Below are 25,831 nucleotides of genomic sequence, written 5' to 3'. Positions count from 1 at the left end.
CAGTGTTGTACTGGTATATATTCCTCCAGGTTATGTATTCACAGCTGACACTGTGGTCTGTAGAAATGGAGTCTCCAGACACTGCAGGTGGTAGCAGAGAGTGGTTGTGTGTGCTGGCTTTGGCAGTCTGTTGTCACCTGGGCTAGAATGCAGGATCCATCATTTCTCAGTTCTGTCACCTTGGGAAGTTATTTCTCTTCACCTCAGTTTCCCCCTAGTTCTGGAGAGAAATCTAAAGTGGTCTCACTGGCCTAGGATCAGTGTTGGCAGGGGGCTGCATTCCTCTCTGGAGGTCCTTCAGTAATTAATTAGTCTCCAAAATCTTATATCTTAACAGGAAAGGATCTTTGGTATGCTTTTATTTCCCTCTTCTCCCCTTTCCTCGCCTCCAGAATGTATTGAAATCACCTGGAATTTTAGTTCCAGGATGTTAGAAGTTTTTCCCTTTATTTAATAAATTAATAAATTTATTTATGGCTGTGTTGGGTCTTCATTGCTGCGCGCGGGCTTTCTCTAGCTGTGGTGAGTGGGGGCTACTCTTTGTTGCGGTGCACGGGCTTCTCATTGCGGTAGCTTCTCTTGTTGTGGAGCATGGGCTCTAGGCGCACAGGCTTCAGTAGTTGTGGCACGTGGGCTCAGTAGTTGTGGCTCGTGGGCTCTAGAGCTCAGGCTCAGCAGCTGTGGTGCACGGGCTTAGTTGCTCCGTGGCATGTGGGATCCTCCCGGGCCAGGGCTCGAACCTGTGTCCCTTGCATTGGCAGGCAGATTCCTAACCACTGCACCACCAGGGAAGCCCAGAAGTTTTTCCTGTTTTTTTTTTTTTGCGATACGTGGGCCTCTCCCGTTGCGGAGCACAGGCTCCGGACGCGCAGGCTCAGCCATCACGGCTCACGGGCCCAGTCGCTCCGCGGCATGTGGGATCTTCCCGGACCAGGGCACGAACCCGCATCCCCTGCATCAGCAGGCGGACTCTCAACCACTGTGCCACCAGGGAAGCCCCCAAGTTTTTCCTTTTAAAAACAGTATGCGTCTTATATTTTAGGAATCTTTCTCAATAGTAGCCAATTTTTAAATCACGTCATTACCTGTGTATTTAAGCTCAACTAATTGTTTATTTGTACAAATCGTTTTTCCTGAGTCATTCTTCTGGAATTAAAAAAAAATTTCCCTGAAATAATAATGGTGTGTAGATAATTTTTTGAGTCTTTGCCTATTCAAAAATTTATTTTTCCCTCATTTGAATGATAGTTTCAAATGGTGGTAGGTAAATCCTAGATGCAAAATCCTTTCTTTCTGGAAGCATCTAGGATTTTCTCTTTATTTTTGAGTTCACAGATTTTATCAGAATGTATTTTATGTGTGTCTTTAAAAACATTTTTGTTCCTGCATGGTACCTTGTAGGTAGGCCCTTTTTATCTGAAGGTTCAAGTCTTTTTTTCTGTGCAGAAAATTATCTTATTTCTTCCCTTCTATCATCTCTTTTTCTTTCCTTTTGGGCTTCCTATAAAGTGGGATATCAGTTGGGAATGGGATTGACTTCAGGTAACAGAAAACTTTATAAACAGTGACTTCAGCAAGAAGTTTATTTTTTTCAGTAACAAGAAATCCAGGTATAAGTACCTCATGTCTTTTGATCTTCTTGACCCATGTTTGTAGTGTGGTTTTGTTTTTAGGTGTGCAAGATTGCTGCTATATCTGTATGTAATGTGTTAATTTTCCAGGCAGAAAGAAAGGGGGAAGGGGAAGGAGAAAAGAGACTCCTCTGTAGTTTTGCCTTTTCCTTTGGGAAGATGTGGTGTCCCCACGACTTCCACCTGCATCTCACTGGCCAAGCTGTCACGTAGTCATTTGTTTCATACAGCTCTGCAAGCGAGACTGGGGATTCAAGTATTTTATTTTCTCTTTTTTTGTGGCAGAGGAAGGCAAGAAAGGAGGAGATTGGAAAAGGGGACTAGGTCAGTCAATGTACCAGCCCATAGATGGGTATAGAATCTCCTGGATCTCTCCTCCAGGTCTTAAAATATTTTTCTCATAATCTTTATCTTTTTTGTCATTTTGCTCATATAAGTTCATTTTACGGTTTTCCTAGTTGGGTTTCAAACATCTCTATTCTGCTACTTAGCTATGCAGCCCTCTTTTGAGATTGTTGTTGTTATTTTTACAGTTACTATTGTTTTTAAACTAATATTTGCTGAGAGTTCTTTCTGTAAGTCCTCTGAGGAGAAAGTGTCCTTTCTTATTACGTGATGTGGGAGATAGACATTTTATATGGCGATTCTATGAAGCCATATAGGTGGTGGCACATGTTGGAATAGAGATGTAGTGGAGGAAGATGTGAATATGGCAGGAAGCATTTAGGAACACTTTGAGGAAGGGACCGAGCTACTGTTCTCAAACTGTACGAAACTTCTTGCCACGCTTCACATTCGCTGTAGTCTTTCAAGCGTCTGTGTGCCCATTTCTTTATGGAGTGCTCCGCCACTTCGTCTCTGACAGATCCAACGTAAAGAGGATGACTAACATGATAGTTATGTTTGAATTCCACAGAACTCATTTCCGCTGATTGTTCCTTGCAGTGGTATGTTTGACTGTATGGATGTAATATTCTCTTAAATTTCTCTAGGATAGGTAGAATTTTTTACAGATTTCCTCCTAGTTAGGGAACTCACACTTGCAACTAATGGCTCTCCCCAACGCTGGAAGCCTCTACTGTCACCCTTCCCAACAAAATGGATTTTGCATCAGATCTTAAATTACTCACGTCTAAATCAGTATTGAATGGGTGAGTGTGATTGAGGACCCTCAATACTGGTGTGAACCCTAGCTGTAAAGCAGGATGGTGCAGAGCATTTCCTGGGTTCTGTCTTAGGGAGACAAGACTCCTACACATTGCAAGTCTAGACAGAAACACACATACCGTCTACTACATGTTACACATAATTTGCTTCTGTAACAGCATAAAGCATGAAACATTTAAATTTCTGTTGAATTTAATCTGCCATGTTCTTTTACCTCCAGTGTCATTAAAAAGAATTCCATTCAAACACGAATTTAAAATTTATTAACCAATATTTAGTCATTGATTCCATTGTTTTTTTTTTTTTTCGTCTGATTCTTTTTTTCTCTTTTAGGTCATACAGTATTTATATCACTTTTATTTAGGAAAAATTAATCAGAGTTTCTTATTTGTGAGTAGTTAGGTATTTTTTTTAATAATTATGTATAACTTTCATATGCCAACTTGCAAGTATATTTAACATGTTTATTACTGTATCATATCCATATATGGATATAGTGTCGTCTCCCTTTCTCCCTATTTTCAGACATTTGGGCTTTTTGCAGTTACTCTTTTTTGTAAGTAACATGGCAAAAACCATTTTAGTCAGGGTTCTAGGTTGCAAGAAACAGAGGCAGATTTTGGTTAAAAAAACAGAAAACGAATTTATTGGAAGACTTGAGTAGCTCACAGGCATAAGTGGGAAGTTTGGAGGACCGGGCTTGTAAACAAGGCAGTTATCAAGGTAGGCAGAAAAATGGCCCTAGAAACTCCTGAGAATCAGTCTGGTTCGGGGCTGCACTGAGGCCACCAGACACCCCCGATAATGATCACTGCTGCCACCTTCACTGCTATCAACACTGGATCCTCACTGCTACTGCTGTCACCATTAATCACTTCCCCACCTTCCCTGCATCTTTGAATCTCTCTCTCTCCCTCAAGAGTCAAAGTCCAGGGTGTTCCCTTCTGATTGGCTGAATCTAGGTCATTTGCTTGTCTTCTTGATGCCAGTGGGTAGGGAGAAGGAGTGTCTGGTGGGTACCTGTTCCCTAGAGAGACTCATGCAGTATTTGGTTTCACTGAAGCAGAAAGGGAGATTGGATGCTGGGGCCAGGAAGAGACAGTGTAAGTCTTTCTGCATAAGTTTTTGCATGTACTTCTTCTGGTTACCACTTAGGGTTTGATCCCTGGTATTAGAGTCATGAAACCAAAGTGTGTGTTGCCCTCCATCTGCCCCTTTATTTTTAGTGTTCTTCATGATCCTCCTTGTGCTACATGCTTCCCTTTGTGACCTCACCCATTCCCATGGTCTAAGGGTTTGAACCATTATAGAATTATGGGTGAGTCCAAAGTGCTTATTTCCAATCCAGGTCTCTATCTTGAACTTCAGACAAACATATTTAACTACCTAACATAATCTGTGGATATCCTGGGGACATCTGTGGATATCAGAAGGCCCCAAACAGAATTCATCATCATCATTTTCCTCCTCAAACCTACCATGTCTCTGGTATTCCCTAGTTTGGTCCTTATGACCACCATCCCCCTAGCTGATAAAATCAGGAATTTGGTTTTTATCCTTGATCCTTACTCCTCCCTTCATTCTTTCATCAAATTGTCTCCAGATTCTGTAAACTCTGCTTCCTAAGTATCTCTGGAATTGGTCCTGTGTGCTTCATTCCCAGGAAACATTCCGACTTCAGGCGCTCATCACTTTTCTTGTAGGTTACGGCTTTTGCTTCTTAACTGGATTTTCTGCCTCCAGTCTCACCCTCACCTGCTCCAGTTTTAAAGTGCACAGCCGATTGTGTTGTTTCTCTAAGATGCTACTAAGATTATTTCCTTTAGGAAGCATTCTCCAAACACGTTTTCTCCTTGCCCCTTCCTGTTAACAGAGGTTAGTTGACCCTCCCTGTTCTCCATGGAACCCTGGGTTTGCCAGCACTTTTCACACCTTGTTAAAATCTTTGCTGTCCAGAGACTGAGAACTCCTGAGGGCAGGACCGTGTGAGATTCATATTGAATCACCAGTGCCCAGTGTAATGCCTCCCCATAGGAGGCACTCAGTACGAGGATTTTTTTTTTTTTTTTTTTTTTTTTTGGCGGTATGTGGGCCTCTCACTGTTGTGGCCTCTCCCGTTGCGGAGCACAGGCTCCGAACGCGCAGTCTCAGCGGCCATGACTCACGCGCCCAGCTGCTCCACAGCATGTGGGATCTTCCCGGACCGGGGCACGAACCCGTGTCCCCTACATCGGCAGGCGGACTCTCAACCACTGCGCCACCAGGGAAGCCCAGTACGAGGATTTTGAATGAATGTTATGAATGGCTTTTAACCCATTAAGAAACTAATGTTAGTTCAATAACGAGTTAGATGAACAGGGTTTTTTTTTCAAATATTTATTTATTCGGCTGCATCGGGTCTAAGTTGTATCACGCAGGATCTTTAATTGCGGCATGCGGGATCTAGCTCCCTGACCAGAAATCGAACCTGGGCCCCCTGCATGTGGAGTGTGGAGTCTTAGCCACAGGACCACCAGGGAAGTCCCTAGATGACCAGTTATGATCATGAAACCCAAACAACCGAGTCTATGTTACTTTTCAGGGACAAATTTTGAAAGTAACATGTCCGTTACAGGGTAAACATGATTTCTTCCTTATTCAACATGTCACAAACCACTTTTTTCAAAGTGGAGAAATGAGAATGTTATGAGACCCAGACTGTGAGGCTAAGAGAGTTATTCCGTAGGGTAGAGCGCCCACAAAAGGTAAGCAGATACTTTACGCAGAGTTGGCAGATAATAAAACCTTAAACTATTGAATTTTTTTTCTTGCACTATCCCAAGTTAATTCTGTTTTTTTAATATTTGTTTTGTTTTTTATTTGTTTTTGTGAGGAGCACTGATGTAGCGGTCTGAAAGGTATATTTTGGAAAAAAAAATGTAGCATAAGAATGACCTGGTGATCCTTGTTTCCTTTTAGGGAGATCAGTCTGGCTGGCTGGTCCCGGGAGAAGGATACACACCTGCAGTCACCCAGCATGAGCAGCTTGCTAAAATTGATACAAAACTCCAAGAACTTTCTGCCATTTACCCAACAATTTCCAGCTCTTCTCCAAGACCTGAACTTCAGAATGATGAGGTATGTTTAACTCTAGAGCCCATAGGCTGTTCAGGTTTATGTGTGCTAAAGCTAGTTCACATAATATGACAATCTGCTTGTTAACTAAAGAGGTTTCATCCCAGTTGCCTTTTCAGTGACTGCAACTGCAGTGATAGTGATTTCTACAACAGTGTCTATTTTCCTTTGCCAGTTTCCACTTTCTATTCATTTTTTTTCACTTGGTAATTTGCTGAGATGGGGTGAAATATTTATTTTAATATTGTTATATCTTTATGATATAAGCTATGCTTGATCATGATCAGGAGAGAGGAGAGGGAAGAGAATAGATACAGCACTCCTTAGTCCTTTGAGAGCTTTACTTCTTTTTGTTCCTTTGGTTCTAGGTGTTAGCGGTGGCAGTCACCTGTCCCTTACTCTGACACATTCTTCTAGCTCCTTTGATTTACCAGCAAGCAGTGAAGTTCACTCTGTTGATAACTTCTCTCCTGTGAGAATTTTGAAATGAGTATGTTTCCTTTCTTGATAGTTCCCTCAAATATTCTTTTACAAAACTAACAGAGGGTGAAGAAAAATGGAAGGGTAACCACAGCTTTGGAGCAGTAAAATTCCTTTCTCCCCCTAATATTTCAGTACTTCGTGGGATCTAGTTTGGGGTTGGGTGGTAGTTTTTGCCTGAAGAGAAAATGGCTGGTCTTTTGTTATTCCACTAACCCTCTACCAGTTTTGTAAACATATCACCAAATCATTTTCTGTACAATATTAGATGCATGTGATTTTCCTGGTTTTTAAGAAGATTTAAATAATATCAGTAGCCTATAGGGAATAATTCTGCTTTATAGTCAGTCTTTTCTCCAACCTGTCAATTGAAGATTAGGGATCTGGGTTTGGATCAGTTGAAGCTACTTCAGAGGAAAGGCGCAGTGTTAAGATGTTCCAAAGAAAGTTTGGTTGTGATGGAACCTTACGGAGCCATCGCAGCTTCCTTAAATTATGTTCCTAAGGGCCAGGCACAGCTGTCTCTGAGCCCTTTACACAGCAGTATGGTGGGAGTGGGAACCACTGTTTTCTGGATTGAGATCAGAGTTCTTGGAAGACAGAGAATTGGAATCTCTGTCCCTACCCAAATATACCACAGGACTTTGATGCATCAACAGGTATGCTGCTAGTTTATTTATGTTACTGGGTGCCATTTCCCAAAAGGAGGAAGCCAGGATGGGGGAGTAAAATGGTTCAGGGATATTCTTTGTTCTTTTTGTGTTACAGCTGAGTTTTGTTGTTGTTGCTGTTATTGTTGTTAGATATCAAGGTTCGCTGAGATCTCAAAGCTGGATAGTGGTCCTAAAGATAGAAAATGTCTACTTTGTGACCATCAAATGTTATTCCTGAAAGAGAGACTGAGAATTTAGAGATTTGTTTAACCATTAGGACTTCTGATAAAGTATGACTGTGGTCATTGTCATCTCCGTCACATTTTCAGAGTTCACATTTATGGTTTAAACAAAATACTTAAAAAAATAATCAAAGGGAAAACCAGTACATTACTTAGTTGTTACATACTGATATTATATATTTTTGTGTGAAACAGTATATTTAGAGAAAAGAGAAAACTGTATTTTGGGACTCCCACTGGCTGCAGAAACAGAAAAGTAACATCGTAGTTGTTGAAAAGAAATAATTAGTGCTTCTTGTATGCAAAAAAGAGTGTATTTTGAGGTTTCATTCAATTTCCTGTTGGCATTTCCTCATTTCTAACTAAAACCAGGATTGCATATTGAATTTTCAAGCCAAAAATGAAAACATGGCAAATTATTTTACGGATATTATTATTATTTTTTAACATCTTTATTGGAGTATAATTGCTTTAAAATGGTGTGTTAGTTTCTGCTGTATAACAAAGTGAATGAGCTATACATAAACATATATTCCCATATCTCCTCCCTCTTGCATCTCCCCACCAGCCTCCCTAGGTGGACACAAAGCACCGAGCTGATCTCCCTGTGCTATGTGGCTGCTTCCCACTAGCTATCTGTTTTACATTTGGTAGTGTATATATGTCCATGCCACTCTCTCACTTCATCCCAGCTTACCCTTCCCCCTTCCCGTGTCCTCAAGTCCATTCTCTACATCTGCGTCTTTTTTTTTTTGCGGTACGCGGGCCTCTCACTGTTGTGGCCTCTCCCGTTGTGGAGCACAGGCTCCGGACGCGCAGGCTCAGCTGCCATGGCTCAAGGGCCCAGCTGCTCCGCGGCATGTGGGATCTTCCCAGACCGGGGCACGAACCCGTGTCCCCTGCATTGGCAGGTGGACTCTCAACCACTGCACCACCAGGGAAGCCCTATCTGTGTCTTTATTCCTTTCCTGCCAGGAGGTTCTTCAGAACCATTTTTTTTTTTTTAGATTCCATATATTTGTTTAGCATACAGTATTTGTTTTTCTCTTTCTGACTTCACTCTGTATGACAGACTCTAGATCCACCCACCTCACTACAAATAACTCAATTTCGTTTCTTTTTATGGCTGAGTAATATTCCATTGTGTACATGTGTCACACCTTCTTTATCCATTCATCTGTCGAACACTTAGGTTGCTTCCATGTCCTGGCTATTGTAAATAGAGCGGCAGTGAACATTGTGGTACATGACTCTTTTTGAATTATGGTTTTCTCAGGGTATATGCCCTGTAGTGGGATTGCTGGATTGTATGGTAGTTCTATTTTTAGTTTTTTAAGGAACCTCCATACTGTTCTCCATAGTGGCTGTATCAATTTACATTCCCACCAACAGTGCAAGAGGGTTCCCTTTTCTCCACATCCTCTCCAGCATTTATTGTTTGTAGACTTTTTGATGATGGCCATTCTGACTGGTGTGAGCTGATATCTCATTGTAGTTTTGATTTGCATTTCTATAATGATTAATGATATTCAACATTTTTTCATGTGTTTGTTGGCCATCTGTATGTCCTCTTTGGAGAAATGTCTATTTAGGTCTTCTGCCCATTATTGGATTGGGTTTTTTGTTTTTTTGATATTGAGCTGCATGTGCTGCTTGTAAATTTTGGAGGTTATCTTTGTCAGTTGCTTCATTTGCAAATATTTTCTCCCAGTCTGAGGGTTGTCTTTTCGTCTTGTTTATGGTTTCCTTTGCTGTGCAAAAGCATTTACATTTCATTAGGTCCCATTTATTTATTTTTGTTTTTATTTCCATTTCTCTACAAGGTGGGCCAGAAAGGATCTTGCTGTGATTTATGTTTTAGAGTGTTCTGCCTGAGTTTTCCTCTAAGAGTTTGATCGTGTCTGGCCTTACATTTAGGTCTTTAATCCATTTTGAGTTTACTTTTGTGTATGGTGTTAGGGAGTGTTCTAATTTCATTCTTTTACTTGTAGCTGTCCAATTTTCCCAGCACCACTTATTGAAGGGGCTGTCTTTTCTCCATTGTATATTCTTGCCTCCTGTATCAAAGATAAGGTGACCATATGTGTGTGTCTGTTTTTGTGCCAGTACCATACTTTCTTGATTACTGTAGCTTTGTAGTACAGTCTGAAGTCTGGAAGCCTGATTCCTCCAGCTCCATTTTTCTTTCTCAAGATTGCTTTGGCTATTAGGGGTCTTTTGTGTTTCCATACAAATTGTGAAATTTTTTGTTCTAGTTCTGTGAAAAATGGCATTGGTAGTTTGATAGGGATTGCATTGAATCTGTAGATTGCTTTGGGTAGTATAGTCATTTTCACAATGTTGATTCTTCCAATCCAAGAGCATGGCATATCTCTCCATCTATTTGTATCATCTCTCTTTCATCAGTGTCTTATAATTTTCTGCATACAGGTCTTTTGTCTCCTTAGGTAAGTTTATTCCTAGGTATTTTATTCTTTTTTTGTTGCAATGGTTTCAGATTTTTGAAACTATTGCAAGAAATGATTTCAAAAGTGATCTGAAAAATCACTTTCAGATTTTTCATCATTATTGTATAGGAATGCAAGAGATTTCTGTGCATTAATTTTGTATCCTGCTACTTTACCAAATTCATTGATTAGCTCTAGTAGTTTTCTGGTAGCATCTTTACGATTCTCTATGTATAGTATCATGTCATCTGCAAATAGTGACAGCTTTACTTCTTCTTTTCCAATTTGGATTCTTTTTATTTCTTTTTCTTCTCTGATTGATGTGGCTAAAACTTCCAAAACTATGATGAATAATAATGGTGAGAGTGGGCAACCTTGTCTTGTTCCTGATCTTAGTGGAAGTGGTTTCACTGTTTCACCATTGAGGACTATGTTGGCTGTGGGTTTGTAATATATGGCCTTTATTATGTTGAGGTAAGTTCACTCTGTGCCTACTTCCTGGCGGGTTTTTATCATAAATAGGTGTTGAATTTTGTCAGAAGCTTTCTCTGCATCTATTTAGATGATCATATGGTTTTTCTCCTTCAATTTGTCAATATGTGTATCACATTGATTGATTTGCATATATTGAAGGATCCTTGTATTCCTGGTATAAACCCCATTTGATCATGGTGTATGATCCTTTTAATGTGCTCTTGGATTCTGTTTGCTAGTATTTTGTTGAGGATTTTTGCATCTATGTTCATCAGTGGTATTGTTCTGTAGTTTTCTTTTTTTGTGACATCTTTGTCTAGTTTTGGTATCAGGGTGATGGTGGACTCATAGAATGAGTTTGGGAGTGTTCCTCCCTCTGCTGTATTTTGGAAGAGTTTGAGAAGGATAGGTGTTAGCTCCTTTCTAAATGTTTGATAGATTTCTCCTGTGAAGCCATCTGGTCCTGGGCTTTTGTTTGTTGGAAGATTTTTAATCACAGTTTCAATTTCAGTGCTTGTGATTGGTCTGTTCATAGTTTCTGTTTCTTTCTGGTTCAGTCTTGGAAGGTTATGCATTTCTAAGAATTTGTCCATTTCTTCCAGATTGTCCATTTTATTGGCATAGAGCTGCTTGTAGTAACCTCTCATGATCCTTTGTAATTCTGCAGTGTCAGTTGTTACCTCCCCCTTTTCATTTCTAATTCTGTTGATTTGAGTCTTCTCCCTTTTTCTCTTGATGAGTCTGGCTAATGGTTTATCAATTTTGTTTATCTTCTCAAAGAACCAGCTTTTACTTTTATTGATTGTTGCTATCATTTCTTTCATTTCTTTTTCATTTATTTCTGATCTGATCTTTATGATTTCTTTCTTTCTGCTAACTTTGGGGTATTTTTGTTCTTATTTCTCTAATTGCTTTAGGTGTAAGGTTAGGTTGGTTATTTGAGATGTTTCTTGTTTCTTGAGGTAGGATTGTATTGCTATAAACTTCCCTCTTAGAACTGCTTTTGCTGCATCCCATAGGTTTTGGGTCGTCGTGTTTTCATTGTCATTTGCTTCTAGGTATCTTTTTTTTTTTTGCTGTACGCAGGCCTCTCACTGTTGTGGCCTCTCCCGTTGCAGAGCACAGGCTCTGGACACGCAGGCTCAGCGGCCATGGCTCACGGGCCTAGCCGCTGTGCGGCATGTGGGATCTTCCCCGACTGGGGCACGAACCCGTGTCCCCTGCATTGGCAGGCAGACTCTCAACCACTGCGCCACCAGGGAAGCCCGTAGGTATCTTTTGATTTCCTCTTTGATTTCTTCAGTGATCTCTTGGTTATTAAGTAGTGTATTGTTTATCCTCAATGTGTTTGTATTTGTTACAGATTTTTTCCTGTAATTGATATCTAGTCTCATAGCGTTGTGGTTGGAAAAGGTACTTGATATGATTTCAATTTTCTTAAATTTACCAAGGCTGACTTGTGACCTAATATATGATCTATCCTGGAGAATGTTCCATGAGCATTTGAGAAGAAAGTGTATTCTGTTGTTTTTGGATGGAATGTCCTATAAATATCAATTAAGTCCATCTTGTTTAATGTATCATTTAAAGCTTGCGTTTCCTTTTTTATTTTCATTTTGGATTATCTGTCCATTGGTGAAAGTGGGGTGTTAAAATCCCCTACCATGATTGTGTTACTGTCGATTTCCCCTTTTATGGCTGTTAGTATTTGCCTTATGTATTGAGGTGCTCCTATGTTGGGTGCATAAATATTTACAATTGTTATATCTTTTTCTTGGATTGATCCCTTGATCATTATGTAGTGTCCTTCTTTGTCTCTTGTAATGGTCTTTGTTTTAACGTCTGTTTTGTCTGATATGAGAATTGATACTCCAGCTTTGTTTTGATTTCCATTTGCATGGAATATCTTTTTCCATCCCCTCACTTTCAGTCTGTATGTGTCCCTAGGTCTGAAGTAGGTCTCTTGTAAAGAGCATATATACGGGTCTTGTTTTTGTATCCATTCAGCCTGTCTATGTCTATTGGTTGGAGCATTTAATCCATTTACATTTAAGGTAATTATTGATATGTATGTTCCTATTACCATTTTCTTAATTGTTTTGGGTTTATTATTGTAGGTCTTTTCCTTCTCTTGTGTTTCCTGCCTAGAGAAGTTCCTTTAGCATTTGTTGTAAAGCTGGTTTGGTGCTGCTGAATTCTCTTAGCTTTTGCTTGTCTGTAAAGGTTTTAATTTCTCTGTCAAATCTGAATGAGATCTTTGCTGGATAGAGTAATCTTGGCTGTAGGTTTTTCTCTTTCGTCACTTTAAATATGTCCTGCCATTCCCTTCTGGTTGTAGAGTTTCTGCTGCAAGATCAGCTGTTAACCTTATGGGGATTCCATTGTGTGTTACGTGTTGTTTTTCCCTTGCTGCTTTTAATATTTTTTCTTTGTATTTAATTTTTGATCGTTTGATTAATATGTGTCTTGGCGTGTTTCTCCTTGGATTTATCCTGAATGGGATGGTCTGTGCTTCCTGGACTTGATTGACTCTTTCCTTTCCCATAGTAGGGAAGTTTTCAACTGTAATCTCTTCACATATTTTCTCAGTCCCTTTCTTTTTCTCTTCTTCTTCTGGCACCCCTATAATTCGAATATCGGTGCGTTTAATGTTGTCCCAGAGGTCTAGAACACTGTCCTCAATTCTTTTCATTCTTTTTTCTTTATTCTGCTCTGTGGTAGTTATTTCCACTATTTTATCTTCCAGGTCACTTATCCGTTCTTCTGCCTCAGTTATTCTGCTGTTGATCCCTTCTAGAGAATTTTTAATTTCATTTATTGTGTTGTTCATCATTGTTTGTTTGCTTTTTAGTTCTTCGAGATCCTTGGTAAACATTTCTTGTATTTTTTCCATTCTATTTCCAAGATTTTGGATCATGTTTACTATCATTACTCTGAATTGTTTTTCAGGTAGACTGCCTATTTCCTCTTCATTTGTTTGGTCTGGTGGGTTTTTACCCTTCTCCGTCATCTGCTGTGTATTTCTCTGTCTTCTCATTTTGCTTAACTTACTGTGTTTGGGGTCTCCTTTTCGCAGGTTGCAGGTTCGTAGTTCTTGTTGTTTTTGGTGTCTGCGCCCAGTGTAAGGTTGGTTCAGTGGGTTGTGTAGGCTTCCTGGTGGAGGATACTCGTGCCTGTGTTCTGGTGGATGAGGCTGGATCTTGTTTTTCTGGTGGGCAGGAACGTGTCTGGTGGTGTGTTTTGAGGTGTCTGTGAACTTAGTATGATTTTAGGCAGCCTCTCTGCTAATGGGTGGGGTTGTGTTCCTGTCTTGCTTGTTGTTTGACGTAGGGCCTCCAGCACTGTAGCTTGCTGGTCGTTGAGTGGAGCTGGGTCTTATCGTTGAGATTGAGATCTCTGAGAAAGCTTTCACTTTTTGATATTATGTGGATTTGGGAGGTCTCTGGTGGACCAGTGTCCTGTAATTGGCTCCTCCACCTCAGAGGCTCAGGCCTGACACCTGGCTGGAGCACCAAGAGACTGTCCTCCACACGGCTGAGAAGAAAAGGGAGAAAAAGAAAGAAAGAAAGAAAGAGAGAGAGAGGGAGGGAGGGAGGGAGGGGGGGAGGGAGGGAGGGAGGGAGGGAGGGGGGGAGGGAGGGGGGAGGGAGGGAGGGAGGGAATGAAGTTATTAAAATAAAAAAATAAAAATTATTAAAAATAAGAAAGTAATTTAAAAAAAAAGGAAGAGACAGCAACCAAACCAATAAACAAATCCACCAATGATTACAAGTGCTAAAAACTATAGTAAAACAAACAAACAAACAAACAAAACGGACAGACAGAACCCTATGACAAATGGTAAAGGCAAAGGTATACAGACAAAATCACACAAAGAAGCATACAGATACACACTCACAAAAGGAGAAAAAGGAAAAGTATATATATATTAAAAAAAAAAGGAAGAGAGCAGCCGAATCAATAAACTAATGTACCAGTGATAGTAAGCTGTAAATACTAAACTAAGATAAACATAAAACCAGAAACAAATTAGATGCAAAAAGCCAACCCCAAGTCTACAGTTGCTCCCAAAGTCCACCGCCTCAGTTTTGGGATGATTCGTTGTCTATTCAGGTATTCCACAGAAGCAGGCTACATCAATTTGATTGTGGAGATTTAATCTGCTGCTCCCGAGGCTGCTGGGAGAGATTTCCCTTTCTCTTCTTTGTTCGTCCAGCTCCTGGGATTCAGCTTTGGATTTGGCCCCACCTGAGGGGCCTGTATGTCGCCTGAGGGCATCTGTACCCTGCCCAGACAGGACAGGGTTAAAGTAGCAGCTGATTAGGGGGCTGTGACTCACTCAGGTGGGGCAGGGGGTGGGGGAGTGGGGAAGGGAGGGGTATCAAATGCGGGGTGAGCCTGTGGCAGCAGAGGCCAGCGTGACAGTGCAACAGCCTGAGGCGTACCGTGTGTTTTCCTGGGGAAGTTGTCCCAGGATCACGGGACTCTGGCAGTGGCAGGCTGCACAGGCTCCCCGGAGGGGGAGGTGTGCATAGTGACCTGTGCTTGCACACAGGTTTCTTGGTGGCTGCAGCAGCAGCCTTAGCATCTCATGCCCGTCTCTGGTGTCCTCGCTGATAGCCACGGCTCATGCTGCTCTCTTGAGCTTGTTTAGGCGGTGCTCTGAATCCCCTCTCCTAGTGCACCCTGAAACAATGTTCTCTTGCCTCTTAGGCAGTTCCAGACATTTTCCTGGACTCCCTCTCGGCTAGCTGTTGCGCACTAGCCCCCTTCAGGCTGTGTTCATGCAGCCAACCCCAGTCCTCTCCCTGGGGTCTGACCTCCGAAGCCCAACCCTCAGCTCCCAGCCCCCATCCTCCCCAGCAGGTGAGCAGACAAGCCTCTCAGGCTGGTGAGTGCTGGTCAGCAGTGATCCTTTGTGTGGGAATCTCTCTACTTCACCCTCTGCACCCCTGTTGCTGCGCTCTCTTCCATGGCTCCGAGGCTTCCCCCCCTGCCACCCCCCCACCGTCTCTGCCAGTGAAGGAGCTTCCTAGTGTGTGAAAACTTTTCCTCCTTAACAGCTCCTTCCCGGAGGTGCAGGTCCCGTCCCTATCCTTTTGTCTCTGTTTTTTCTTTTTTCTTGTGCCCTACCCAGGTACCTGGGGAGTTTCTTGTCTTTTGGCAAGTCTGAGGTCTTCTGCCAGCATTCAGTAGGTGTTCTGTAGGAGCTGTTCCACATGTAGATGTATTTTTGGTGTATTTTTTGGGAGGAAGGTGATCTCCATGTCTTACTCCTCCGCTATCTTGAAGCTATCCCCCAATATTATTTTTGGATTGGAATTCTTTTTGAATAATACACTGAAAGTATCTCGGATAAACCCTGCATATCTATTCAGTTGACAAATGGCCTCCAGTCTACTGCTGAACCACAAATATTCATAATGCATAGTCATGTTATTTTTATTTTTAACCTTTCTGCAAACCATTAACTCACCAGTAGCTTTTCTCCATGCTCCCTTAGAAAGAATGTCTTTTAAATGAAATATAAATTTCTGTTCTTCAGCAATCAATTCCACAAATATTAATCAAGTGCTCATTGCATGCAGGGAATTGTAGGTCATTTAAAAACGAGTCAGTGGCTTCACAGGCAAATTCTATCAAACATTTAGAGAAGAGCTAACACCTATCTTTCTCAAACTCTTCCAAAATGTAGCAGAGGGAGGAACACTCCCAAACTCATTCTATGAGTCCACCATCACCCTGATACCAAAACCAGACAAAGATGTCACAAAGAAAGAAAACTACAGGCCAATATCACTGATGAACATAGATGCAAAAATCCTCAACAAAATATTAGCAAACAGAATCCAAGAGCACATTAAAAGGATCATACACCATGATCAAGTGGGATTTATCCCAGGAATGCAAGGATTCTTAAATATATGCAAATCAATCAGTGTGATACACCATATTAACAAATTGAAGGAGAAAAACCATATGATCATCTCAATAGATACAGAAAAGGCTTTCGACAAAATTCAACACCAATTTATGATAAAAACTCCCCAGAAAGTAGGCATAGAGGGAACCTACCTCAACATAATATAGGCCATATATGGCAAACCCACAGCCAGCATCATTCTCAATGGTGAAAAATTGAAACCATTTCCTCTAAGATCAGGAACAAGACAATGTTGCCCACTCTTGCCACTGTTATTCAACATAGCTTTGGAAGTTTTAGCCACAGCAATCAGAGAAGGAAAAGAAATAAAAGCAATCCAAATTGGAAAAGAGGAAGTAAAACTGTCACTATCTGCAGATGACATGATATACATAGAGAATCGTAAAGATGCTACCAGAAAGCTACTAGAGCTAATCAATGAATTTGGTAAAGTAGCAGGATACAAAATTAATGCACAGAAATCTCTTGCATTCCTATACACTAATGATGAAAAATTTGAAAGAGAGATTAAGGAAACACTCCCATTTATCACTTCAACGAAAAGAATAAAATGCCAAGGAATAAACCTACCTAAGAAGACAAAAGACCTGTATGCAGAAAACTATAAGACACTGATGAAAGAAATTAAAGATGATACAAACAGATGGAGAGATACACAATGCTCTTGGATTGGAAGAATCAACATTGTGAAAATGACTACCCAAAGCAATCTACAGATTCAATGCAATCCCTATCAAACTCCCAATGGCATTTTTCACAGAACTAGAACAAAAATTTTCACAAGTTGTATGGAAACACAAAAGATCCCAATTAGCCAAAGCAATCTTGAGAAAGAAAAACGGAGCTGGAGGAATCAAGCTCCCGGACTTCAGACTATACTACAAAGCTACAGTAATCAAGACATTATGGTACTGGCACAAAAACAGAAATATAGATCAGTGGAACAGGATAGAAAGCCCAGAGATAAATCCACGCACATATGGTCACCTTATCTTTGATAAAGGAGGCAAGAATATACAATGGAGAAAAGACAGCCTCTTCAATAAGTGGTGCTGGGAAAACTGGACAGCTACATGTAAAAGAATGAAATTAGAACACTCCCTAACCGCATACACAAAAATAACCTCGAAATGGATGAAGGACCTAAATGTAAGACTAGACACTATCAAACTCTTAGAGGAAAACATAGGCAGACCACTCTATGACATAAATCACAGCAAGATCCTTTTTGACCCACCTCCTAGAGAAATGGAAATAAAAACAAAAATAAACAAATGAAACCTAATGAAACTTAAAATCTTTTGCACAGCAAAGGAAACCATAAACAGGGCAATAAGACAACCCTCAGAATGGGAGAAAATATTTGCAAATGAAGCAACTGACAAAGGATTAATCTCCAAAATTTACAAGCAGCTCATGCAGCTCAATATCAAAGAAACAAACAACCCAATCCAAAAACGGGCAGAAGACCTAAATAGACATTTCTCCAAAGAAGATATACAGATTGCTAACAAACACATGAAAGGTTGCTCAACATCACTAATCATTAGAGAAATGCAAATCAAAACTACAATGAGGTATCACCTCACACCAGTGAGAATGATCATCATCTAAAAATCTACAAACAATAAATGCTGGAGAGGGTGTGGAGAAAATGGAACCCTCTTGCACTGTTGGTGGTAATATAAATTGATACAGCAACTATGGAGAACAGTATGGAGGTTCCTTAGAAAACTAAAACTAGAACTACCATACGACCCAGCAATCCCACTACAGGGCATATACCTGGAGAAAACCATAATTCAAACAGAGTCATGTACCACAATGTTCATTGCAGCTCTATTTACAATAGCCAGGACATGGTAGCAACCTAAGTGTCCATCAACAGATGAATGGATAAAGAAAATGTGGCACATATATACATGGAATATTACTGAGCCATAAAAAGAAACAAAATTGAGTTATTTGTAGTGAGGTGGATGGACCTAGAGACTGTCATACAGAGTGAGATAAGTCAGAAAGAGAGAAACAAATACCGTATGCTAACACATATGTATGGAATCTACGAAAAGAGAAAGAAGGTTCTGAAGAACCTAGGGGCAGGACAGGAATAAAGGACACGGGGAGTGGGAAGGGTAAGCTGGGACGAAGTGAGAGAGTGACATGGCCATATATACAGTACCAAATGTAAATTAGATAGGTAGTGGGAAGCAGCCGCATAGCACAGGGAGATCAGCTTGGTGCTTTGTGACCACCTAGAGGGGTGGGATAGGGAAGGTCGGAGGGAGCCGCAAGAGCGAGGAGATATAGGGATATACGTATACGTATAGCTGATACATATATGGGGATATACGTATACGTATAGTTTCTGTTATAAAGCAGAAACTAACACACCATTGTAAAACAATTATTCTCCAATAAAGATGTTTAAAAAATAAATAACGACGAGTCAGGCACATATAGAACTGTGGAGTCAGACAACCTCACTTCAGGTTCTGACCCTTCCACTTATTGGCGCTGAGGACTTGGGCATTAATTAGAAGCACTCTAAACCCCAGTTGCCGCATCTGTAAAACAGTAATGATAATATTATTCTTTAGTGTTCTTTTTTTTTTTTTTTTTTAGTGTTCTTTTAAAGTGTAGATGAGTTAATATGTATAGAGTACTTAGCATGGTATCTGACTCAAAACTCAACCCAAGACGTTATTATAATAAGTGACTTAAGGAACTTATTTCATTATGAGAGACACAGAATGCACATAGACAACTGTAGTACAAGACGTTATAGGTAAGAACAGTAGAAGGCTATGAGCACAGTGCTGTGCTGGTTCAGAGAGAGAGAAAGCACATCCAGAAGGAATATCAAGAAAGTTCATTTCTACAAGTGCGAGATAGGAGGAGGAAGAGAAACCAGTGAGTGAGGCAGAGGGGCTCAAAGGCCCTGAGAAGGCTGCCATCACACAGCATGAGGTTGAAAACTGGTGGTCTGCAGGGCAAATTGGGTTCACAGGTAGGGTTCCTTTAGACCACTTAGGGTTTACAATTTTTTTTTTAGCAAACATTTAAAAATTGGGTGAACTTTTATAAAAATCCAAATTTCTAGTTTCTCTTGAAAAGTTAGAACATCTGGCAAATTAGGCTTGAAGCCTTGCTTGGCAAACTACAGGACTGAGCTAAGTAGCAACTGCTGCTTTCAATGGAGCACAAATTCTCCAGCTTGCTATGCCATCCTTCACGCCATACTGCATTGCCTGCAATACATGGGCCTACTTCATGCATTTATGTAACTTGCCCAGCCCCTGCACAGGTCATCAAAATATCTTTGAATTCCTGCTTATTTCACAAGAGATGGTGTGGTGGTTGATGTTGAGTATCCAGATTAATATGTGGCTTCACCTCTGACCTGAAAGCAGCTCATAGGATCCTGGAGGATAGGATGTAAACATAGACCAGGTTGTGCCGTGACCGACCATACAAGGAAACCCGAAGTGCCACAATATGGGAACTGATATTATGAGAAGTACAGAAAACATATGCTGGGGAAGCACGGAGAAAGGAAAGGCTATATAATGAAGGAGTGATATTTTAAAAATTCCTTTGGAAGTTTTAAAATTTTGGTCAAGAAAATAGTTTCCCAAACAAGTCGAAACATTCAGGCTTTCTGACTTACCTGACTATGGCAACTCTAAGATGATAAACTAGTAGGCACGGTAAGCCTGGGATGATAAACGTACCTGAGTCAGAATAATTTGAGGGACTCCAGAGAGGTGACTCAGATTAAGGAAGTATTGGTTGTGAAAGCGGCAGGTAAGAAATCTTTTCCTTAGGAGCTTGCTGATTACAATGTTCTCATGAGGTGCCCTCGCTCTTAACTTCATAGCGATGTTTTAAAAGCAGCATTTGGCTTCTATATATCTGATTTCTTTAGCGTAAAACAAAGCATGTGGTCACATTCAGAAGAAAGAATGGCATGTTACTGCTATTGCTGTAATGTGAGTAATGTCATGTGGTTGCAGTTTTACATCTGCTTTTTATTTTCATTTCATCTTAGCGAAAGAGAACTAATTGAAGCAATTTTTTTCTTAGGATCTGTGGTTTAACTGTGCATACCTTTCTGTATCCATCCCCTAACCCTCCAACAAATCAGGTAGTTCTTTCCACGTATTGTAAATCCCACCATAAAATTGAGTGATGTTCTATAATTTAGTTACCGTATTTCTTATTTGCAGCTGTGTTAGATTCCAGCTTTCGCCAAAAATATCCAAGATATAGGAGTTATGTAAGCACTAAGTTTCGTAAATCCTTAGCAACTGGATTCAATAATAAATTCTATTCAGTTTGGCTCTTATGAAGAAGTGTAATTTATTCATCTCATGCAATCAGTCTTACTAAATCTAGAATTCCAGTTCATCATTAGATGTTGTTTTCCTGGTTGGGAGAGAGTCTTCAGAAATGGCTCTTATTGTCATGAGGCATTTCTTTGTTAAGTCAACTAGTTTAATTGACTATAAAAGTCCTTCTCACTTGATGTATTTTCTTGTTCTTAAAATATTGATTTAGTTGTATACGATTTGGTAAGACCAACAAAAATTAACAAACATTTGAGGAAAATTGTAGGTGTATTTATCTCTTTTCTTGCCAAGAGAATACCGACCAACAATTAACTGTGTTTTGGTCTCTTGTTTCAATGTTAGCTAAACTTGAGGAAATATAAAACATGGTTAGACATGTAATCTTGAAAGATGTTTTACTACTGAGTTCAGGGATTTGTAGAGTTCCAGTAACAGCCATGCTGTTCACTTGACCTCACATTACTTACTATGCTGGTCAAGGGCAGGAACTGAGGAATCTTTTATGTACGCTAGTCACAAGCACAGAATCTTATTGACCATCTGTTCATTTCAAAAAACTATAGAAGTAGGCCACAAGAGCATGGATTTCTGAATTGAGGAATAGACAGGAAGTTACTTCAGACGTCCTTGCCTCTGATGCTAACCTGGCAAACGTTCCCAACTAAATCTGGGGAATTCTTCTTGCCACCTATGTTTTACAGATTACTTTGCAGTTTTTGTTTATATTTCTTGGTTTTTCTGTGTTAAACCTCCTGTGTAGTCAAGGTTTCTTTCATTTCATGGAAGTATTTCAAAATGATAAAAACAATCTGGCTGAAAGATTTTTTTCTTTACTTTTAGTAGTGCCAGGCAAATGATCCATCTGATACCAGGAAATAGCAGTAGCCTATGGAAAAGTATACCATTAGCTTGAAAACACAGGGCACGCTGGCTTCATTTAGGCAGGTTTGTGTTTTTCTGGCCCTTAACTCATGCCTTATTTTCATATCAGATAACTTATGGAGGCATGAGTAATTTCCTCTGTATTTGGCTTTTAGAAATGAGTTTACTTAGCTTCAAAGACACCTGTTGGCTCAGTCAACACCACCAATATTTTTTTAAGGATGAACTTAGAATCCCTTGGCAATCAATTAGTCAAATCAACAAATACCTCTTGACCTCAGGGTCTCTTCTCTTCTTGTCGCTCCTTAGATATTCTGTGCATATCATGGAGAGCTTTTACGGAACTGAATTTTACTTTAACTGAATAAAAGCATTTCTGTATGACTCAGAAATATATAAACAATATGGATGGTCAGAGAATCTGCTCAAACTTTCTACCAGAGGAAATCAAGCTTCTTCTGCTGATCAGGAAAACAGATGGTACTGATTGGCACTTTGATGTGGCAATAGAACCTCTCCTGGCCCCACGGAGCTTCTTGAATGTACCAATGAGCAACCTTTGCCAGAACCAGTGATTGCCTTTTCTTGCTCCCTCTTGGCCTCTGTTTTCATCACATGCTGTCCTTCAAATATTTGTACTATATGGTTATGCTATCAGAGACTGAGACTGAGGAAAGACGTTATATATCCTTGGATTTAATTGTGGAGAATTGCAGACTCATAAGCTTTCAGAGTTGAAAGCAACTTTCTTAGAAGAAATTGAGACCCAGAAAGAAAAAGTGACTTGCTCAAAAGTACTCAGCTGCTTATACCAGCAGAACTGGGGCTAAAATCTCACCTTTAGGCCAGTATCTTTTGGGTACAGAGAGTCACATTGTCAGAGCAGAATGAAAATAGCCTTGGTAGAATAATTTTTTGTTTTCTTAAAAATAAGGAATGACTTTTTATGCTTATGAAATCATTACATGTTTACTGTAGAAATTCAGGAAATACAAAAACATCTAAGAAAAATAAGATAAAATCATCAAGGTTTTTACCATCAGGTTAAATTTCCTTCCGGTCTATTTCTCTACAGGTGCATACAAATACATGCATACATACACAGTATACCAGTTAGAGTTCTGGGCAAGGAACAGAAAAAACACCCAACTTGGATTTTGAAGATAATGAGGTGAAGGAACTATTTACAGATTTAAAGGAGCCAGTAAGAGATGTTGGGACACTTAGGACTAGCAACAGTGGGTAGGGAGAAGAAAAAGTGTTTTGGAGCTTAGGGAGAGCTAGAGCTGTGGTAGAATAATCTTCCAGGGTAGCTTCCTTGGCCCCTTGTACCTATACAGTTATGACATGGACTGCAGCAAAAACTCCTATTGAAGAGGGATACCTGACACTGCTCTGCTGTGTTTCCTGTCTTACATTCTTCTGAGTAGACTGGCTCCAAGTGTGGCCTCTGTTTGCCTCTGAAAATGAATATTCAGTTGAATCTAAGAAAACTCCCCTTAATGGGCACCTCAGGGATACATTGCTGCCCAAACCATAATGCCAAAGCAGTGAGGGGAAGGGGAAGATACCCCAAACTCTTCTTCTTCCTGCACTCCAATCTCCTAACACTCCTCCCCTCTCATTGACTAAACCTAACCACAAGACAGAGGTCAAGGAGAAAGAGTAATTGTCCCAGCTTACATCAGATGTTCATGACAGTTTCTCATTCTTGTCTCGGTGGGCATTTGGCTCTGTGCATGAAGCTGTTCTGAACATTCGTATACAAAGTTTGAGTCATACATTTTCATTTCTCTTGGATAGATTCACAGGAGTGGAACTTCTGAGTCATAGGATAGACAAGCGTTTAACTTTTTTTTTTTCATTTTTATTTCTTTTTATTAAGACTAAGAAAATGAAATAAATAGGAAACATTGACACCCAGGAACATGAAGGCTTTGGCTGGTGTTTTTTTTTTAGCATCTTTATTGGAGTATAATTGCTTTACCATGTTATGTTAGTTTCTGCTGTATAACAAAGTGAATCAGCTCTCTGTATACATATATCCCCATATCCCCTCCCTCTTGCGTCTCCTCCCACCCTCCTTAGCCCACCCGCTAGGTGGTCACAAAGCACAGAGCTGATCTCCCTGTGCTATGCGGCTACTTCCCACTAGCTATCTAATTTACATTTGGTAGTGTATATATGGCCATGCCACTCCCTTACTTCGTCCCAGCTTACCCTTCCCACTCCCCGTGTCCTCAAGTCCATTCTCTATGTCTGCGTCTTTATTCCTGTCCTGCCCCTAGGTTCTTCAGAACCATTTTTTTTTTTTTAGATTCCATATATATGTGTTAGCATATGGTATTTGTTTTTCTCTTTCTGACTTACTTCACTCTGTATGACAGACTCTAGGTCCATCCACCTCACTACAAATAACTCAATTTCGTTTCTTTTTTATGGCTGAGTAATATTCCATTGCATGTATGTGCCACATCTTCTTTATCCATTCATCTGTCAGTGGACACTTAGGTTGCTTCCATGTCCTGGCTATTGTAAATAGAGCTGCAATGGACATTGTGGTACATGACTCTTTTTGAGTTATGGTTTTCTCTGGGTATATGCCCAGTAGTGGGATCACTGGGTCGTATGGTAGTTCTAGTTTTAGATTTTTAAAGAACTTCCATACTGTTCTCTATAGTGGCTGTATCAAGTTACATTCCCACCAATAGTGCAAGAGGGTTCCCTTTTCTCCACACCCTCTCCAGCATTTATTATCTGTAGATTTTTTGACAATGGCCATTCTGACTGGTGTGAGGTGATACCTCATTGTGGTTTTGATTTGCATTTCTCTAATGATTAGTGATGTTGAGCATCCTTTCATGTGTTTGTTGGCCATCTGTATATCTTCTTTGGAGAAATGTCTGTTTAGGTCTTCTGCCCATTTTTGGATTGGGTTGTTTGTTTTTTTTGATACTGAGCTACATGAACAAACATTTAACTTTTTGAGAAACTGTCAAACAGTTTTCCAAAGTGGTTGTGCCATTGTATACTGACACCAACAACGTGTGAGAGTTTGCTTTTTCTGTACTTCTCCAACGTTTAGTTTTAACAAACATTTTCATGTGGGTCATTCTAGTGGCTAGTGATACCTCATTGGGATTTTAATTTGCATTTCCCTGATGACTTAATGATGTTGAGGACTTTTTCATGTGCTTATTTATCACTTATATTATCTTCTTTTATAAAATATCTGTTCAAGTCATTTTAGAACTGGATTTTTAAGTATTATTGATTCTTAGTGAACTAAGTGAGCTATGTGAACTTAGTGAACTGTGTGAGTTCCTTGTATATACTGGTTACGAGTCCTGTGTCAGATTTGTGTGCTATATTTTTCTCTCTGTCTGTGGCTTTTCTGTTTTCTTAGTGGTGGCTTTGGATAAGTAAAATTAAAAAATATTGATGAAGTCTGGTTTACACATTTTTTCTTTCTGTTTTTCTTTTTTGTGCCTAGCCAATGATTTCAAAGACCATAGTTGTAGATTATTTAAAATGTCCTTTAAAAAAAAAAAGATTTCTATTTAAAAATGAAATACAATTTGAGTGTTTTTCAGGTCACTATATTCCATAGACAGAATGTGTGCTTACCAAATTCATATGTTGGAATTTAATCCCCAGTGTGATTGTGTTTGGAGGGGAGGCCTTTGGGAGTAATTTGGTCATGGGGATGGATCCCTCATAAATGTGTTAAGTGCCCTTATAAAAGAGACCCAGAGAGCTTCTTTGTCCTTTTTATTATGTGAGGACAGAGCCAGAAGATGGCCATTTAGGAACTAGGAAGCAGGCCTTCACTAGATACAGAATCAGCCTGAGCCTTGATCTTGGACTTCCAAGCCTTCAGAACTGTCAGAAATACATGTCTGTTGTTTATAAGCCACCCAGTCTGTGGTATTCTGTAATAGCAGCTCAAACAGACTGAGACAGTGTGTATCCTACTTCAAAGTGGGCCATAAAATACTGGATGCTTAGAGCTGCAAGGAGACCTTGATACCATCTATTCCAAACTCCTCCCAACATTAGGTTTCCTTCTTCAAGATATTGCTGATCATAATTCACCCTCTGGTTGCTTCTAGAGATTGAGGGCTACGGAAGTGAGTCCCCTTTTGGGGAAAATAAGATGTAAAAGAGTCACTTCTTGAAACTGAGATACTCTTTTAATAGTCTCCTCAGTAGAATTTTATACAAAATGAATTTCATTGGTGTGATTGCTGAGAACCAAAATTACAGTCTGTTGGCCAGCGCTTATCCAGCTTCAGGATTGTAGTCTGTGTTGGGATACAGAGTGGGACCAGTCTGGGTCCATGTCTGGGCCGTGACAGTGTGGTAAGTGCAGTGAGGGAACTTGTGGCATGACTGCAGAATAATTGCCCTTCCTGGGTATGTCAGAGAATATTTTATAGTGAAAA

General features: G+C 40.1%; 1 protein-coding gene across 1 annotated transcript in view; it reads left to right on the top strand.

Moving 5' to 3' along the window:
* Window positions 1–25,831, top strand: part of FSIP1 (fibrous sheath interacting protein 1) — a gene marked incomplete at both ends in the record, with an annotated part of 198,872 nt that overhangs the window by 44,333 nt on the left and 128,708 nt on the right. Inside the window, one exon of the mRNA XM_082648669.1 lies at window positions 5,757–5,915. Within this exon, the coding sequence (XP_082504795.1) occupies window positions 5,757–5,915 (159 nt within the window). The remainder of the gene's footprint in view (window positions 1–5,756; window positions 5,916–25,831) is intronic.

This window comes from Grampus griseus (assembly GCF_964374135.1).
Source record: "Grampus griseus genome assembly, chromosome: 2".
In the NCBI taxonomy this organism is placed as follows: Eukaryota; Metazoa; Chordata; class Mammalia; order Artiodactyla; family Delphinidae; genus Grampus; species Grampus griseus.
This window is presented reverse-complemented; position numbering and strand designations above follow the sequence as displayed.